Source organism: Bombyx mori, chromosome 19, assembly GCF_030269925.1.
Source record: "Bombyx mori chromosome 19, ASM3026992v2".
NCBI classification, from domain to species: Eukaryota; Metazoa; Arthropoda; class Insecta; order Lepidoptera; family Bombycidae; genus Bombyx; species Bombyx mori.
In genome coordinates, this window is record NC_085125.1 from 2,478,962 (window position 1) to 2,498,518 (window position 19,557).

Here is a 19,557-nt window from a genome sequence, read left to right on the forward strand (position 1 = left end):
ACTATGCCAGTGTCAAGCCGTGTACTAATTAATTTAGTATTAAAAAATTAATAACACATTATTATTATTTTTTTAAATTGTTATAATTAAAATGTTATTTTCAGAGTAAAATAAGCCGTCTGCCTGCTTATTTGACAGTGCAATTCGTTCGTTTCTACTACAAGGAGAAAGAATCTATCAACGCTAAAATACTAAAAGATGTTAAATTCCCTCTGGACTTGGACGTGTATGAACTTTGCACACCGGAACTACAAGAGAGGCTGACACCGATGCGAAATAAATTCAAGGTATGAAATTTTTTATTTGCCATTTCATATGTTTAGTTGTGTGGAAAAATAATTTTATCTATATATTAATACGTGAAGCAAAAACTTTGTATTCCCTTTTTACGAAAATTGCGCGGTTAGAGGAGTATGAAAATTTCCACACTTATAGAGAATATAGAGAAGAAATGCACAATGCTAATATTTTTTTTAAATAATGTATAAAAGATACATTAAATCAATAAAGAAAACATTACACACACTACATACCATGTATTTGACACACACACGCATGCATACTATTTATTGTCAAACTTTTGTTCTTGAGGTCTGTTGTCGAATTGAGAATAGATTAAATATTGTTTGTCTTTGTTAATATTTTTTATAGTGTAGTCTTGGCGAAATTTGTGATTAAAGAAGTATAAAAGACAATCATAATAGTGTACAAACTTACAATTCCAATTAATTATAGTCGAATTTCGACTACTGCGGGACCTCTAGTTTCTATTATTATCTATACTATGGTGGGTAGCCATCGTACAATGCAAGATAATTGACAGATGCCTGAATCTCGCTTACGACATTTTCAAGATAAGCGTGCATATATACAAGTTCCGAACAACAACATTCGGACCGTCGGTCTACCGAGCAATATCACCCGCTCGGTGGAAGATCTTTCCTTCCGTCGTTTAAACAATCCCAAATATACTAATATATAAATCTACATTGGTTTTTACGGATGTTCCGTTATAACTACTGAACCGTGCATCCGATTGACTTGAAACTTGGTGTCCATGTAGGAAATACATGTACTTAATGGATAGACTAATATTTATATGAGTGCTGGACTCCCTAATAATAATGACAATAAATAATAATATTAATTTTAAATGCCCAGGGAAGCGGACGGGTACAGCTAGTAGTTTTTTAACATTATTTTTGATAGTTTTCGTAAATTTTGTAAGTATAGTAAATTTAATTATATGAGTAGACTATTATCAAAGCCGGCAATGTGACTTTTGGACAATTATTGGTAAATCAGAAAAACGAATTATTGACTTTGTATTCCATTGGCAGTCACAAAACTCTTCTGAACGACATGTTAGATAAATAACAGGTTAAGTATTAACCTTTATTTAATGCAGGTTTTGAACCGTATTCTTTGAAGGAGACGATTATATTCAAATCAATCTGTATTGACATATCAATAACATTTTTTTGTCCAAATGCACTGATTGCCACCTTTGATAATAGACGACTCATATATAGTAACATCTCATGATTTAGATTAATTAGATTAAAATAGTTTAATTCTCTAAATATCTTTTTTAATATATTCATTTGATACGATAGGAGTTGGAAGATGCGAAAGTACAATCATCGCTTAGCTCCGGTAACAAGAGTCACGGGGACAGCAGCAAGGCCAAGAAGAAGCGTGTCTTGCCCTACTGGTTCGAAAACGGTATGCTTACTGTTTGTGTGTATGTTGTGCTTATGTTAGTTACAAACTGAATTAGTATCCCAGAATTATAAAGACTCATATCGATTTTTTTTGGATTTCGACTTTTAATTCAAAAATGAATCTAAAACAACCCTTTTCAGCGACTCCTAATCATCAGATGACCAAAAGTAGCTTAAAAAGGGACAAAGCTATCCATCGGTCACCCCGTACACTTCTACGGCTTGAATCTTTAATATTATATATTATAGTCTTTATTTGATATTTTCAAAAAAATACATTTTCTGGGTTGGGTCCCTACAATTCTAAGTTTCGATATATTATATTATATACACGAATATAGACGAACATTAAATCACAACTAAAAAAATTTTAAATCACGAGAATTAATTAGTGATGGTGGTATCATTCACGTTGTGATGGCCGAGTTTCTCGCCGGATATTCTCAGTGGGTCGCGTTTCCGATCCGGTGGTAGATCCTGCGAAGCACTGCTCTTGCTGGGGCCAGTGCTAACAACGCCTCCGGTTTGAGCCCCGTGAGCTCACCTACACGCTAGGGTAATGCTCTCAAGGCTATCAGCATAGGTAGGAGAAAAAAAAGATGGCCTGTGTTATGGGTTCCAAAGACCCTGCAACACCAGCTGAAGGCAGATGTGTTTGTGCAGACGTAGGCAGCAACAACAGCGGCTACTACCGGCTGCAGGCCGTGCTCACGCACCGCGGCCGCTCGTCCTCCTCCGGGCACTACGTGGCGTGGGTGGCGCGCGGCGCGGGCTGGCTGCGCTGCGACGACGACACCGTCACCCCCGTCACCGAGGACGAGGTGCTCAAGCTCAGCGGGGGAGGTACTCACCCACACACACACACATAGAGAGAGATTGAGAGACGTAGAGAGAGAGAGAGAGATGGAGACAAAAGAGAGATAGAGAGTATTCTTTATTGGAAACGAATCACGTGCGGTGTACCAATTAATTGAAATACCACACATATACATATGCAGACTTTTTATTATATTTTTTTATTGCTTATATGGGTGGACGGGCTCACAGCCCACCTGGTGTTAAGTGGTTAATGGAGCCCATAGACATCTACAACGTAAATGCGCCACCCACCTTGAGATATAAGTTTTAAGGTCTCAGTATAGTTACAACGGCTGCCCCACCCTTCAAACCGAAACGCATTACTGCTTCACGGCAGAAATAGGCAGGGTGGTGATACCTACCCGTGCGGACTCACAAGAGGTCCTACCACCAGTAAATATACATACACAAATACATACCATACATATATTTATACTAATATATAAATCTACACTGGTTTTACGGATGTTCCGTTATAACTACCGAACCATGAATCCGAATGACTTGAAACTTGGTATCCATGTAGGAAATACATGTACTTAATGGATAGACGATTTCTTGGGATGTTAAATGATATCTGAAAATTAGTTGAATAGTTATATGTACTACATTGAAATCATCGAACTTTGAGTTTTAAATATTCTTTTAGCATGAGCTCAAATTTCGTATAATGTTACAAAGGACCATGCCCAAAAGTGGGCTAACTTTGTGTTAAAACTATTTGTACTTGAAAAACTATGCCTATATTTTCACGTTGCTTAGTTTATGTATCGACATTTCTTTCACCCTGGCATTGTTTTACAAAAAAATAAATTACTTATTTGATAACATCCGAAAACTGAGTACTTCCATCATTCATAGTTTTTAAATTCGCCAATAGACAGACAAATTCGAAGAAAACAATTTTAGCATCTTAATTTTAGCTGCAGAAAAAAACAGATTTCAGAAGACATTTCTCTTAAACCTGGGTGACAATATAAAAATCGTTTTCTGAATGTGAAACGATATTTCTTTGTCTATCAAATTAAGTTAAAATCATCATGACACGACAACTTTGTTTAGGGGCCCAAACGCCCAAAGAAAATGGGCATTGTCCTTTGCTCAAAGAGTACTAACTTAAAAAATATTTTTTAACAGGTGACTGGCACTGCGCCTACCTTCTGCTGTACGGACCTAAAATCCTGGAGCTCCCCGAGCAGGATGAGGACGAGCCCATGGTCACGGACATAACAGACGATCCTGCTGGGGAACCCCCCACAGCGCTCGCATAAATAAAACCAACAAATATTCATATTTTGGACATAGTTCAGCAGGAAGAAAGGACTCAGTGATTGAATCCTGTACACCTCAATAACTTAGTTCTTGTGTTTGTGTTTGGAACATTCAGAAAAAAATTGCTTGGATTTAATTCATTGTTCTAACCGTTCTTCACGATCATTCTAGAACTAGACTAATTTTTATAGAAACGTAAACTGAGTCCTTTCTGCTAAAGGATGTCCATTTATAAGGCTGATTGTAACGCTTACCTTTCGGTGTCCCGCTAAATATCTTTTTATTGGCAATATTTTTTTGCTCTGGTCACCCCGGTTTCCAGAATAAGTAGACCGAATAATATATTAAAATGTTTTATGTCGTAATATTGTATAGTACTGGAAGAAATTTGTTTTAATTTAATAATTTGAGTGATACCAAATTTTTAGGTTATAATTTTAGACTAATACAGCTTTGGGTTGCAATGTTTAAAGTTTTGTTACCATACTTGAGGAATTCTATAAAATCTATGTCAGTTCCAAAAGATAGACAAATAGATTTGGTATCCCGTGGCCAGTAAGTTTGAGACAGTGATCTAACAATTGTACTTACGATTTTTAGGGATACGAGGCGATGATCTAGTTTAATATTCACTTTATTTGGCCTAAAACCTTAACCACTCGAGCCAGGAGGAAACAAATGAAAACAAAACCCCTTTGCCTCATCATAATCGAGCTATAACAAAAAAAGATAATTCCATTCGTTATATAATTTAATATGTATTAGTAATATCCTAAACAATAACGCGGGACATATATTTATTTAAAACAAAAAATGTATATTGGCATATAATGCTATCTACAACTAACTGTCTTTTATATATCTTACAAAATGTCATCATACGATTTTCATGTATTAACTTTCATTAAACTAAATGTATTTTAGTTGAAATAGATGATTAATTTGTAATACAACATTTGAGTATACATTTATATTTTGTTTTATTTGCGTGTCTTCGACCTTCCTTCATCTGGTTTGAAATAGACAGGAGTGTATCGATGGCCCCGAATGGCGAATTAATTATTTTTTTCTCCTACCTACGCCGAAAGTACGGTTTTCGTCCCGCTGTACAGGGAAGAAAGTCTAACTTTTCCTCCCTGGGTACTGACAAGTGCGCATGCGGGTTAGTGTCTACGTCTGCTCTCACGCACCTAAAATTCTTCGCCATTGTTGTGCTCGGGTAATTTGCAATATTGTGTTTATGGCCGTAAATGTATATTATTATTCTTTTATTAATGATTTATATTTATCGGTAAACATGTCAGAAAATACAAAAAAATAAAGCTCTTTAATTGATATATCTCCAACAATTTGTGTCCGACTTTTAAAATAAGGCGTCTTTTCCCGATTTGTTTTGTCTTTTCCTAATTTGTTTTGTTTCACCACCAAAAGGAATGGACAAGAAGCCCCATGTTTGCTTTTTTCAAAACAAATACCTAATTTCCAAATGATTAAGTTTTATACATACTTATCGTCTTCGTCGTTACTCATTTGGTAAGAGATTAAATAGTAAAGGTAATTGAAGTAAAACCTCTACATGCAAGTTAAATTTAAAAAAATTGGAAACCTTCACAGTATATTCGAAGGCTACTCTATGTTGTAGAAAATTATATAACCTAAAAATAAAATGACTTTATTGGGATTTATTAAAGCGTGTTCAGATAAAATCTTCCAATATTGTCCATTTCTTCAAAAAGTTATATTTTCAAAACCAAATGAATATAAAATATTGAAACACATTTTAAGTTTCTTTTCCGGATTTGTTGTAGGACAAGTCTATTATGTATATTTATTGAAAAATTGTTTCTTTAATGAAACATTAGGTTTGGCGTTCGCTTTGATGTTAAGCACAGTCATAGGTAAGTTTCAAAACGATTACTCTAAGATTAAAATAGTAGTCTCACGAAAATTAAAAAATAATGAACTTTAAACCATTTTATAAATACGTAATAAGGCTTAATATATTTTAATCTCACGGTTCATATTTTCATTTAATTTTGTATTGAGAGTGGTGGATGCATTCTAAGATTTGCTATAGAAAGCGATTTCTATTATTTCAAAATTATATACATACTGGTTATTAGTTGTTAGGCGGTATCAGCGCCGCACCCCCGCCGCATGCCGCGCCGGTGAAACCGAAGAAACGCCGCGCCCGGACGTTCATTGATCCGAGCATCAACTGTTTTTAATTTTGTGTTTCATTGCTGGGTTTTTTTTAGTAAACAAATTTATTGTTTTATGAAACTATCGTTCCATTTAGTTGTACTAACGTGATAACGTAAACAATGCTAATAATAACACGTTTTACAAAATTTTTTTTTTTTAAATTCACGAAGGTTTTTTTTTTCGGTACCATAATCAATGGGGTCATTTGTACTATCGTCTGTTTCTTACAACACCGTAAAGTAATCTCTATAATATTTCAGGAATATGTTGCGCTACTTCTTGTCAAGTAAGATGCGTATTGTTACTCTGCGTGCCGATGTACTGCGGTAAAGTTGGCCGTGGAGTACTGAAAGCTATAATATTGACTTATATTGTAGCCGGTAATTGTATTAAATTTCTTCTTAATACTAAAAACATTCGATGATAAAACATGTCTGCTATTCGCCATAGTTATTCTATTTGCTGGCCCCGAAACAATATAAAGTTTGAGTTTATCATCACCATCAGTCTACAAACGTACGCTGCTGCTGCCTCTTCCAAGGTTCGCCATAATGTCCAGTCCTGGGTAGCCTGCATCCGGAAGTTTCCACGGAGTCCACCTCGTAGAAGGTCTACCAAAACGGCGCTTTCCGGTGCGCGGTTGCCACACGAGAATTTATTCTACAAACAATGTTTAATTAATTGTAATCCAGTTGGGTTTTTTTTTGGGTTTATAAGCTTGCGTTTTTTTTAATCTCCTCATTCCTGAAATGATTTCGCAGGAAAACTCCGAGCATAGAACCCTTTAAATTGCTCTTTGAATGACTTTGAACATTCTGTCAAGTTTGAGCACATGAACGTCAACAATCCAAGTCTTATAATATTAAGAAAATAACAGGGATAAAAAATAAGTGAAGTCGTCGTGGCCTAAAAAAGGATAAAACGTCCGGTGTATTCGCGTTGAGCGATGCACCGGTGTTCGAATCTCAGGCGGGTACCAATTTTTCTAATGAAATACGTATTCAACAAATGTTCACGATTGACTTCCACGGTGAAGGAATAAATAACATCATGTAATAAAAATCAGACCCGCAAAATTATAATTGGCATAATTACTGGTGGTACGACCTCTTGTGAGTCGAGTTGACCTTACCTATTTCTGCCGTGAAGCAGTAATGCGTTTCGGTTTGAAGGGTGGAGCAGCCGTTGTAACTATACTTGAGACCTTAGAACTTATATCTTAAGGTGGGTGGCGCATTTAAGTTGCAGATAAAAACTAAACAAAAAAAAGTAAAGATTAAATCTTTTTGAATTAAACAGGTCCGATCACTAACATGGGATTGAATGCTAAAGAGGTTGTAAGAGTGTTCGGTTGCAGCAATGAGTTAGCATACAATCTATCTACATATAAATACACGTTGTTAATGAACGTAATCAGAAAAACTGCATTGGATATGAACATTGAAGTGGATCGAGTCAAAGATAGTTTTAGGTGGTTAAGTTAATTGGTATTGTCTATCTGTAGAAAGGATTTAATGTTTTTTTTATAGTAATTTTTTGAAAAAGATCTCGAAAATTTGGTGTAATTACTGTTGGTAGGGCCCGTAAATCTATATATATATATATAGTCTCGCTAAAACTCGAGAACGGTTGGACCGATTTGGTCTTGAATTATTCGTGGAAGTCCAGAGGCTTAAAAGGTGAAAAAATATGAAAATGCTCGGAATTATATAAAAAAAACAATTTTGTTTTTCCTTTGTCCCCCGTTTTATTCCCGTGTCCCCCGTCGGACGAATTCCTTTTGTTTTTTTTAAGTTTATTTTATACAAAAGTTTAGGTATTTTATTTATCGATTGAGGCACTACGAAGTCTGCCGGGTCAGCTAGTACCTATATAAAAGAGTGGCTTTTGTTTGTTTTCACAAACGAAGACTGCTATATTGTCTGGAGTAGGATTTTGATTGCGTGAATTGCGGTAACAGAGTACACGGCCAAGACGCTCTCGTTAGAGCCACAATAGCTCACATTCTCCCTAGTTCCTGCTCAGTATTTATATTTCATTTCTTCATAAGGTGACGCCGCGTAATTTTGTTAAGTATTTCAAGAAATACAAGGTTTGCTTAAATCACCTTTAATTGTGAGGGACCCAAATATATTTTAAATGCTTTAAAGATTGCTTGTGGTGACCCCATGGTTAATAATGAAAAATTACAACCGAAACTTTTACGTTAACTAGAATGAAACTTACTTAAGTGACCTCCCGGCTGGGTACGAGCTCAGTCACCTATGCTAGTGAAACTGGAAAGGCCTTGTGGTTAACAATAATGCTTTGATAAAAAAAAGCGCGCGAAAAAAAACACGGGTAGTAGTGAAGTAGTTTCGGTACCAAATAAAGAAATTGTAAAAATAGTTGATTGTGTTCTAGGTATTTCAAAGTTGTCGCCAGACCTATAGAAAAGGAATTGGTAAAAACAAAAGAATTAGATATTGAGGAATACGATTATTTGGACTATATGTACGATCTCACTTCTAAGCCTGCTGATGGTTTTGTTCATGAGAACGGGAAGTTAGTAACTTTTTTTATGCAATCTAAAATCAGCCAAAGTTAAGTATAAACACATGTGCTTTGAAATATAGCAGGTTGAGTGTCTCCTTCTGGGCGGTTGGCTGGCTTTTCGGTATACCAAACAATATTTTTTTCAACCATATAAAACAATTGTCAGATGTTAAATCATGATTGATTGATGATAATACATCATGATTGACCTCGGAGCTTAATTAAGTGGTCCGTTTTCTATAATCTATCCGTAATCTATAATCGTCTTTATTGCTCTGCCTGGAATAAATGTATATTTTTTTGTTATCCCTACGAGTAGATGAACTCATGTGCTCAACCTGAGAGACACTAACTCTAGCAAAAGCAGAGCTTCGCAGAATTTACCGTTGGATCGGGATCGCGACCCACTGAGAAGATCCATTAGATCTTTCGGTTTTGCCATGCTATATCCGAAATTGGTTGGTTACGAAATAAAGTTCCCTTGATGGTGGTTCACGATTTCTACGACGAAATAGGCGGGTTTTAGTTCAGGCGAGATAGGTCGCGATTTGGACATGCTTTGAATCATACCTCGATTATATTCTTCATGGTTGCGAGGACTGTAAGTTCGCTAGACTTCCTTCGACTGTAAAATATCAAACCATGATCATAGATAACGGTAATTAAATTTGCAGAGCATGTTTTCAAAGTGGACATTTACTTATAAAGAACTACACCGATAAATTGTCACAAAGATGTGATAAAATGATCGATCGTGCAATCAGAATGTGCAACCAAACTTTTACGTCTGTCTACCGAGATTGCTTGAAGTTTCTCTTTATTAATAAATCGTATTATTCTTTTTGTCGGCGATTAAGACCCACGGAAATTTGTGACTTTGGAACTTTTAAAAAGAGTACATGTTTCAACCAAACGCAGGTAATTCAGGTCCTAATCCGTTTTGCTAATGCAGAAATTAGTAAAATAAAAAAGATTATGTAGTTTAAAAATTAAAAAAAAAAACGCTTAGATACCTACATCAAACTAATAATTAATTTCACATTTTTTTATCCTGTCGATAATGGTCAGGATATTAGAGCGAAATCGTAATTTTTTTCTATTATAATCGTCCTTAATGCGTGTGTAAATCAAGTTACATCGGACGTCTTGGAGTTATTGAAAATGATACCTACGTACTAAGCTAATGAAAGCGTATTAAGCGCCTCTATTAAAACTTCTTCGTCGTTCGTTGTAAGCTCCTAAGCCACAAGAATAAACCAAAAAGCCCCGGCAAGCACGAGACGAACGCATACTGTACCAAAAAGGAAAATATCGACGAATAATGTCCTATTTCTGCCGTTGGATTATGTCAGTAAGGATTGACTGCCCGGTCAGCGTCCTCGCCGAACCCGTCGTTTGCGACGAAGGGCTCGACGAGTAAATTAATAGATAGACCTAATCGTTGATAGCCCTTTTTATTTTCCTATCTAAGCTGATGGTCTTGAGAGACCATTTCAACGTAACCGGGCGGGTAGCTGAGCTCACGGGGATTAAACCTGACGTTGTTGCTAACACGAACCCTAGCAAGAGCAGTGCTTCGCAGAATCTACCACCGGATCGAAAACGCGACCCACTGAGAAGATACGGCGAGAAACTCAGTGGGCTGTGTCTGAGGGTTAATTTACTTGCCGAGCCCTTTGTTGTAAGCGACGGGTTCGACGAGAACGATGACCAGTGCTTGGGGTACCTAAAAGCACCGTTAGTGGATCGGGAGGATCCGAAATGACGTGATTGATAGCCCAGGAGTCTAGTCCAACTACGCGTGCCTTATTTGGATCCTCATTCATTCATTTTTATATTATTTAGTCGCTTAAAAGTTTCTAGCATGTACTGTACATTTCGCATCTCAACACATAGCTTAAGTATAGTTTTTCAATAAACGCGTTTTTCTCATGTCATATTTCGTGTTAGCTCCGAAACCTAGATTACGCTATTTACTGATAGACCGTAATATGTCTCAAGGTTAACAAAGGTCTAGGAATAGGCTACGAAACAATGAAACTAATTGAATATGAATTCACGAAGAGGATAAGGAGAGTCAAATTGCAATGCGAGCCGAGAACTGGTCAAGACAATGTCTTTATTAAGGTAGGTAAGTGCATGTAGTAGCTAAAGTTTGCGTATTGGTGGCAGGACGTATGGTGAGTCTACAGGATTAGGTAATGCCTTCCTTCCTATATCTGCCGCGAAATAGTTCTGCGATCCGGCTTGGAAGGACGGACATACTTTATGCAAAACAATAGAGACTTTTCCAGCTCGGTTGTAGCTTTAATCTGTAACATCTATTGGCTTTAATAATCGCTTAAAATTGACTGACCCGTGAGCTCGTTCTACCTGTCTACTCGTCTACGAGAATAAAAAAAACAATCTACCCTCATTTATTCTTAGTTTTGATTTAAGGCTTGATTTAAGGCTGTTGAATTTATTTTATGAATACATGATTAAATTCCACCCAAATCGGTTATTCATCATAACATTTTGTTAATAATTTTATTGTATTAAGCTAGTCCCATAATAATCCTGGAAGGTGCGTGAGCATGCATACATACTTAAATGGTCTCTATTAAGCTCGTCGAGTTTGGACACATTCTTTGTCACCTTAAGAATGGTTTTTAAAACGTTACACAACACGTAATTATTCGCCTAGAGATTATTTTTGGGCAACCATTCAACTCTGGGATGAATCACCTCCGCCCACCCAAATGTTCAAACAGCAATGTGACTCCTTAATCGATTTTTTCCCCTCCTATTCACTTGTAGCCTAAGGGGCTATCCCAGCTACGCGCGGACGGGTAGGTGAGCTCACGGGCTCAACCTGAGAGAATTTGCTAACACTAGCCCTAGCAAGAGCGTTAAGCAAAGCTTAGAAAGACTGCTTAGCGGTCAGCAGTGGTTGCCATTGACATTGACCTATGTCTATGAGCACTGGAGACCTCTCGGCTAAATGACTCGTCTATCATAACGGCAATAATAGTTTATTCAAATTACAAATCTATGCATTCAGGATGCGAGAAAAACCAACGAGGACATAGGAATTTCTTTTGAAGAGAAAACCTCAATTATGAGGCTCGTAGTTACGATGATGAACGTTTGCCTGGCGCTGCTTTTCCTCCGAATATTCCTGGCTGCCGTTACTTACCACGACTTGTACTTGACCAACATTAACCATGATAATGTCTACATTACCGGTTACTTTAAAATGATCGATGAAAGGCGTAGGATTAGCAATAAGATGCACCTTTTGCCGCTGAAGAAGGTGAGTGCATATGATTTACCATAATGACATTTGACTGACTCGGTGATGCTGCAGTTAGCGTCCCTGACTGTCACACCGAGGGTCGTGGGATGGGATGGGACGGGATTCCTACATCGGGCAAATATTCGTGGGATGAACCGGTTTGTATGCTCTTTATCTGGTGTCTGGGTGTGTATGTGGTGGATTCTACACACTGGATTCTACTGTTTCATTATATTATTATATATTCACTTCCCTCACATACATAACTTGACATAGCATAAATTACAAGGCAATTGTGTGTCATTAGTATGTTATCTATACTAATATATAAATCTACAGTGGTTTTTACGGATGTTCCGTTATAACTACTGAACCATGCATCCGATTGACTTGAAACTTGGTATCCATGTAGAAAATACATGTCCTTAATGGATAGGCTAATATTTGTATGAGTGTTGGGCTCCCTAATAATAATGACAATAAATAATAATGTTAATTTTCTATGCCCAGCGAAGCGAGCGAGTACGGCTAGTTATATTTATATATTTATAGATAACATATTTAAACGTATATAGGTATGTTTGTCAGTCAGTTTGATAAACAACCCCAGAGCCCGAAAAAACAAGATCCATTGAGACCTTGAAGAGTTTTCCTCAGATGGAACGAAGAAAATACATTGACATCCACTCAGCAGCGCTGATGACTGAGAGGAGCAAACTAGTCACTCAAGTCCTGAAGCTGGCCTTAGAGATGATAACAGCAACGACCTTCGTGATGATGGACCGGATGTTCTACGAAGCTTTGGACATGGTGCGGCGCTACGCTGACCTGGAACCGAGGCAGGGGCTGCGAGACTTGGAGATAAAAGTACGGCTTGGAGAATATGGTTCGATAATTATCTGAGCCCAAAAATTTAATAGATGAGAGGTTTAATTTCAGACCTAACGAACTAATAATGATTTGAGGTCTAACAGTTTGAATCAAAATAGTGTTATTTTTTTCGCTACCTAAAGAGTGATAGCTTAAGGGGTAATTCCAGCATTTTGCGGACGAGTAGGTGAGCTCACGGGCTGAACCTAAGAGAATTTCCAAACACTAGCCTTTTTTGCCTTATCGAGATCATTGCTTCGCAGAATCTACCGTAGGATCGGAATCGCGATCCATTGAAAGATCAACTGAAAGATCGCGATCCACTATACTATTAGTTCGTTCTCTGTGCAATGAAATGACAAAATTCTAGAAACCTAGCAGTTGGCCCAATGTTCAAATGACGACGAATAACACATAAGTCGTCCGTGACCACGAAAAGCCTCGTGGTAAGTTGTTATTTTAGTAATTAATGGCGTAAGAGCGTGTTGTGAGCACATACAGATGGGCACCATGGACCTGTTTATTTCTACCAAGAAGCCATAACGTATTTCGGTTTAAATGATAAGTCAGCCGTTATACAACTGAGATTTATATCTAGTGTTTAATGGGCTTCAAATATCCCTTAACGCCACGTATAATCGAGCTTTTCATCCATCCAAGCAATAAAAAAAACATTGAATTTTGTCATCATAACTAGAACCTTTCACTTTCATGTCTAGGTTGATGGCGTTGGACCAATTTCAGCCATTCTAAGAAAGTTCTTCGAGAGCTTCGATGTTAGTCCGATCAGTTCTTTTACTGTGGTCACTAAGGAGTGCGTCCCGCAGCCCTGTGCCATGCCCGCCCAATATTTCTTTAAGATATACGGGGGATATTTATGGATATTACTGCTCTTGTATCTAAGCCCATATACGCTCCGGTTAAGAAGGTGGGTGTTTCGGCTGCGCGAACTCTCTGAGGACTGGTAGCGAGGTTCACTTCACTTCACTTCACTTCACTTCACTTCACTTCACTTCACTTCACTTCACTTCACTTCACTTCACTTCACTTCACTTCTTCACTTCACTTCTTCACTTTACTTCGCTTTACTTCGCTTTACTTCGCTTTATTTCGCTTTACTTCGCTTTACTTCGCTTTACTTCGCTTTACTTCGCTTTACTTCGCTTTACTTCGCTTTACTTCGCTTTACTTCGCTTTACTTCGCTTTACTTCGCTTTACTTCGCTTTACTTCGCTTTACTTCGCTTTACTTCGCTTTACTTCGCTTTACTTCGCTTTACTTCGCTTTACTTCGCTTTACTTCGCTTTACTTCGCTTTACTTCGCTTTACTTCGCTTTACTTCGCTTTACTTCGGTTTACTTCGCTTTACTTCGCTTTACTTCGCTTTACTTCGCTTTACTTCGCTTTACTTCGCTTTACTTTACTTTACTTTACTTTACTTCACTTCACTTCACTTCACTTCACTTCTTCACTTCTTCACTTCAATTCACTTCACTTCAGTACTTTTGATAATCTCGAAAGACTTCTACTCGAAGGGCTTTTACCACACTCGACTACCGGCTACGCTGCTCCACCCTACCTATTTTTGTCGTGAAGCAGTAGTGCGTTTCGGTTTAAAAGGTGGGGTAGCCGTTGTACTGTACAAACTGAGACCTTAGAACTCATATCTCAAAGTAGGTGGCGGCATTTACGTTGTAAACTTAACACCAGGTGTACAATACAATACAATACATACTTAACAAATGTTTACGATTGACCTCCACGGTGAAGGAATAACATCGTGTAAAAAAATCAAACCCGCAAAATTATAATTGGCGTAATCACTGGTGGTAGGACCTCTTGTGAGTCCGCATGGGTTGGTACCACCACCCTGCCTATTTCTGCTGTAGAGCAGTACTGCGTTTCGGTTTGAAGGGCGGGGCAGCCGTTATAACTATACAGGGACCTTAGAACCTATATCTCAAAGTGGGTATCGCATTTACGTTGTAGATGTCTATGGGCTCCAGTAACCACTTAACACCAGGTGGGCTGTGAGCTCGTCCACCCATCTAAGCAATAAAAAAAAGTTTGCGGACGCTTACTTATGCGAATTTTTCTTAGATTAATCTGCGCGTATTTTTATCCTTGTCGCGAGAAACAGAGAGTGCTTTACTTATACAATGATATACTGAAGAAACGGATGAAAATACAGAAGACTTTACAAAGGTACTTAACATATGCGAGTGCATTCTTCAATATTCTTAACATATTTTTTTTACTTTCTTTTATCTCTATTTCTGTCAATCTATATATTAATACGTGAAGCAAAAACTTTGTATCCCTTTTTAAGAAAATTGCGCGGACGGAGGAGTGTGTGAAATTTTCCACACTTATAGAGAATATAGAGAAGAAGTGCACAATACTAATATTTTTTTTAAATAATGCATAAAAGATACATTAAATCAATAAAGAAAACATTACACATACTACATACCATGTATTTGACGTACACACGCATGCATTCTATTTATTGTCAAACTTTTGTTCTTGACGTCTGTGGTCAAATTGAGAATAGATTAAATATTGTTTGTCTTTATTAATATTTTTTATAGTGTAGCCCGAAATTTGTGATTATAGTAGTTAGTATAAAATACAATCACAATACATAGTTTACACACTTAATATACAATTCCAATTAATTATAGTCGAATTTCGACTACTGCGGGACCTCTAGTACGTATTATTAAGTGTAACTCAAAAAACTAATGACCTCGATCTTGATAAAATTTAAATGACACAGTAAAACGCTTGCAAATAAATAATGAAATCATCAAAATCGGCTCGTATAGAATAAAGCTCTAAACACACGTAAAACAAGTGAGTCGTCGTGGCCTAAAGAATAAGACGTCCGGTGCATTCGTGTTGAAGCGATGCACCGGTGTTCGAATCCCGCAGGCGGGTACCAATTTTTCTAATGAAATACGTACTTAACAAATGTTCACGATTGACTTCCACGGTGAAGGAATAACATCGTGCAATAAAAATCTAACCCGCCAAATTATAATTTGCGTAATTACTGTTGGTAGGACCTCTTGAGAGTCCGCGCGGGTGGGTACCACCAACCTGCTTATTTCTGCCGTGAAGCAGTAATGCGTTTCGGTTTGAAGGGTGGGGCAGCCGTTGTAACTATACCTGTGACCTTAGAACTTATGTTTCAAGGCGGATGGCGCATTTACGTTGTAGATGTCTATGGGTTCCAGTAACCACTTAACGCCAGGTGGACTGTGAGCTCGTCCAACCATCTAAGCAATAAATAAAAAAAAACAGACGAATCAAGAAACTCCGCCATTTTTCAAGTCTGTTAACAACATACCATTCCAGGACTGCAGTTCAGGCGGTCAGAACCCATTACCTCTCAAGCGAGAATCTGCTGAGTATGCGAATGAAATTCCCTGAACTGTTGGGCTGGCTCCAGGTCTTACCGGCTGCCAGGATGACCTGTCTGATATGTGGCGAAACCGAGCCCAGGAGAGGTAATTTCTCTTTTTTTTAAACTAGATGATGAGCTTTGCTCGGTTTTTTTTTGATAACGCCATCTTGTTGTGTCTTTAAAGCGGTTAGTTGCCCTCAATTAAGAAAAATAGTATTATTATTCGCCAATAGATGTCGGGAAGAGTTGATTATTGAAAACACGAATAAAACAACATTTTCTGAAAATAAATCGTAGCTAGATCGATTTATCGCCCCCGAAATCCCCTGTATACTAAATTTTATGAAAATCGTTGGAGCCGTTTCCGAGATTCAGATTATATAGTATATGTATATATACATGTATATATACATATATATACATGTATATATACATATATATATATACAAGAATTGCTCGGTTAAAGGTATAAGATAAATAGATAAATTGAGAGCTCATAAGTGATCACGAGAACCTATGGACATCAGCAATGTATATACCGCCATCCAATTCAGGACGCGCTACCACCACTAATTACGCAAATTAAATTTTTTACTACCCAATATTCATCGTGGAAGCCTCACGCGAACATATCGCACCTTTAGAATTGAAGTGGCTTAACTAAAAATTTTAAGAAAATGAGTTTTATACTTTGAGCTACTTATAAACATGTATTCTATCTATATCTATACTAATATATAAATCTACACTGGTTTTTACGGATGTTCCGTTATAACTACTGAACCATGCATCCGATTGACTTGAATCTTGGTATCCACGTAGAAAATACATGTACTTAATGGATAGTCTAATATTTATATGAGTGTTGAACTTCTTACGCCAGTTTTGGGGGCGTTAATGATGAGAATCTTTGGGGGGTGAGAAATAATAATGTTAATTTTAAATGCCCAGCGAAGCGGACGGGTACAGTTAGTCAGCTTATAAAATTGAACAGTCTCTTTTAATTTAGAAAAGGACAAACGTACTCCATCCGTCTCTTTGAAATCAAACGCACACCTTAAAGTATTAAAATCGATAAACCAAAAAATTGCAATTCTTCAATTACATCTACGGTTTTTACCAATAAATAAGAATTTTGGATTAAGCCACTTCAATTCTAAAGGTGCGATGTGTCAAGTGTGTATTTCATTAGAATAATTAGTACCGGCTTGCGGGATTCGAACACCGGCATTGTCGCATCGCTCCATACGAATGTACCGGGCGCCTTATCCTTTAGGCTACGGGTACTTCAATAGTGCGCTGCTCCCGCTACCCATAATACCTTAATTTATTCATAATGGCAACTAGTGGTAGGACCTCTTGTGAGTCCGCACAGGTAGGTACCACCACCCCGCCTATTTCTGCCGTGAAGCAGTAATGCGTTTCGGTTTGAAGGGTGGGGTAGCCATTGTAACTATACTGAGACCTTAGAACTTATATCTCAAGGTGGGTGGCGCATTTACGTTGTTGATGTCTATGGGCTCCAGTAACTTAACACCAGGTGGGCTGTGAGCTCGTCCACCCATCTAAGCAATAAAAAAAATAAAAAAATTCTTCAACGACCATATCCCCAATTTTTTTTCTGCCCTTGTAGGTAGATGGCTTACGGCCTACCTGATGGTGCGTGGTCACCGACGTCCATGGACGTCAGGAATGCCAGGTGAAGAGCCAAGCCGCTGCCTACCGTTTACCAAATGGTTCCATCGGTTAATAAATGCCTCTGAGGATTCTCCTCAGAATTATTGGGCCTGGCCTCATGGTACTCGTGTCCCCGCGTGAGGTGCCCGTTCATATACTGCGCCGAATGTTGGCGCGAGGCTGGCCAGCGGTGCCTGGCCTGCGACCCGACTCTAGCCGAACTTAGTGACGTTAATTCATTGAGTGACGACGAGAAAATTAAATGATTAATGTGTACGCTTTTTATTCATTGCTGTAGATAGTCTCCTCAGTCGTTTGCACTCTTGGCAGAATGGTCGTGGTCATTATTAAAGTGGCGGTACGCTTTACCTGAAGCCGCCATTCTTCACGTACCGCGAGCCTTGTGGTGCACTGGTTGACGGAACCGTTTAGGGCTGTAGTAGGTAGTAGATGAGGCGAATAGCCACTTATAATGGTTATCGCAGCCTATAGATATTACTCATTACTAGAGGTCCCACAGTAGTCGAAATTCGACTATAATTAATTGGAGTTGTAAGTTTGTACACATACTATAATCACAAATTTCGCCAAGGCTACACTATAAAAAAATATTTATAAAGACAAACAATATTTAATCTATTCTCAATTTGACCAGACGTCAAGAACAAAAGTTTGACAATAAATAGTATGCATGCGTGTGTGCGTCAAATACATGGTATGTGGTGGGTGTAATGTTTTCTTTATTGATTTAATGTATCTTTTATGCATTATTTTTAAAAAATATTGGCTTTGTGCACTTCTTCTCTATATTCTCTATAAGTGTGGAAAATTTCAGCCTCCTCCGTCAGCGCAATTTTCGTAAAAAGGGATACAAAGTTTTTGCTTCACGTATGAATATATAGATAATGACCGATACGAGTAATTTTACGATTTGTTTTCACTAATAAACCAAACAAAAGAGTATAAATGCGTATGTGTGTCAAATTTAAGGTAGTGTGTAATGTTTTTTTATTGATTTAATGTACCTTTTTTTTATGCATAACTATAAAAATATAAGCATTCTACACTCCTTCTCTATATTCTCTATAAGTGTGGAAAATTTCAGCCTCCTCCGTCAGCGCAATTTTCATAAAAAGGGATACAAAATTTTTGCCTCACGTATTAATATATAGATGACATTAAGTCGAACAACCGAAGATACTCGATGTGTAAACAAACTGTATGTTTTGAAAATCATATTATCATGTAATTACTTCTCGATAATGATGTTGAATTAGTGAAGAGCAGCAGTTTCGATAGGTACAGTGCCCGACGATAAATATTACACATCGACTATTGGAAAGAGACAGTCGGTTAATTTCGTAGAGCGCTATCTCTGTCCCAAACGTCATACGGGTAGGGTGTTTTCAAACGTCGCTGTGCAATGTTTATCGCAGGGTACTGTAGAGTTTTAGTGTCGTATTACTTGTATTTAAGTACTAGCTCGGTGTCGCGAGTGTTACTGTACACTCGAAGCAATCCAGCAATAACTTGAATTCGCTAACAGCGTGTACAAGGTGAGCTTGAATAAATTGCTAGTTCCGAACAGCATTCAAACTGTCATTGTATCCCCAAAGACTCGCCTTCGTAAGTAATTGTCGCAATAAACTCCGGGAGGGAGGTTCATTCCAAAGCCGGTTGGTACGTGGCAGAAAATATCTTGGGAAACGTATTGTGGGTGAACGCAGTGG

The 19,557-nt window shown here is 37.7% G+C and overlaps 2 protein-coding genes across 3 annotated transcripts in view; both read left to right on the plus strand.

Annotated features, from left to right (window-relative positions):
- Positions 1–4,825, plus strand: part of LOC101744178 (ubiquitin carboxyl-terminal hydrolase 14) — a 33,986-nt gene extending 29,161 nt beyond the window's left edge. For both annotated transcript variants that reach the window (XM_004927169.5, XM_038017773.2), the window contains exons 9-12: positions 105–287; positions 1,617–1,725; positions 2,388–2,567; positions 3,720–4,825. In XM_004927169.5, coding sequence (XP_004927226.1) covers positions 105–287; positions 1,617–1,725; positions 2,388–2,567; positions 3,720–3,853 — 606 coding nt within the window. In that variant the 3' untranslated portion in view covers positions 3,854–4,825. The remainder of the gene's footprint in view (positions 1–104; positions 288–1,616; positions 1,726–2,387; positions 2,568–3,719) is intronic.
- A 661-nt stretch (positions 4,826–5,486) lies between these two features.
- LOC101746709 (protein sneaky) lies at positions 5,487–18,103 on the plus strand. The gene is made up of 12 exons (XM_021348698.3): positions 5,487–5,752; positions 6,320–6,439; positions 7,359–7,530; positions 8,463–8,603; positions 9,269–9,512; positions 10,596–10,721; positions 11,638–11,889; positions 12,529–12,738; positions 13,461–13,669; positions 14,842–14,946; positions 16,102–16,253; positions 17,927–18,103. The coding sequence occupies exons 1-12, from the start codon at positions 5,521–5,523 to the stop codon at positions 18,091–18,093; spliced, it is 2,130 nt and encodes a 709-aa protein (XP_021204373.1). The 5' UTR covers positions 5,487–5,520; the 3' UTR covers positions 18,094–18,103.
- The last annotated feature ends 1,454 nt before the right edge of the window (positions 18,104–19,557 follow it).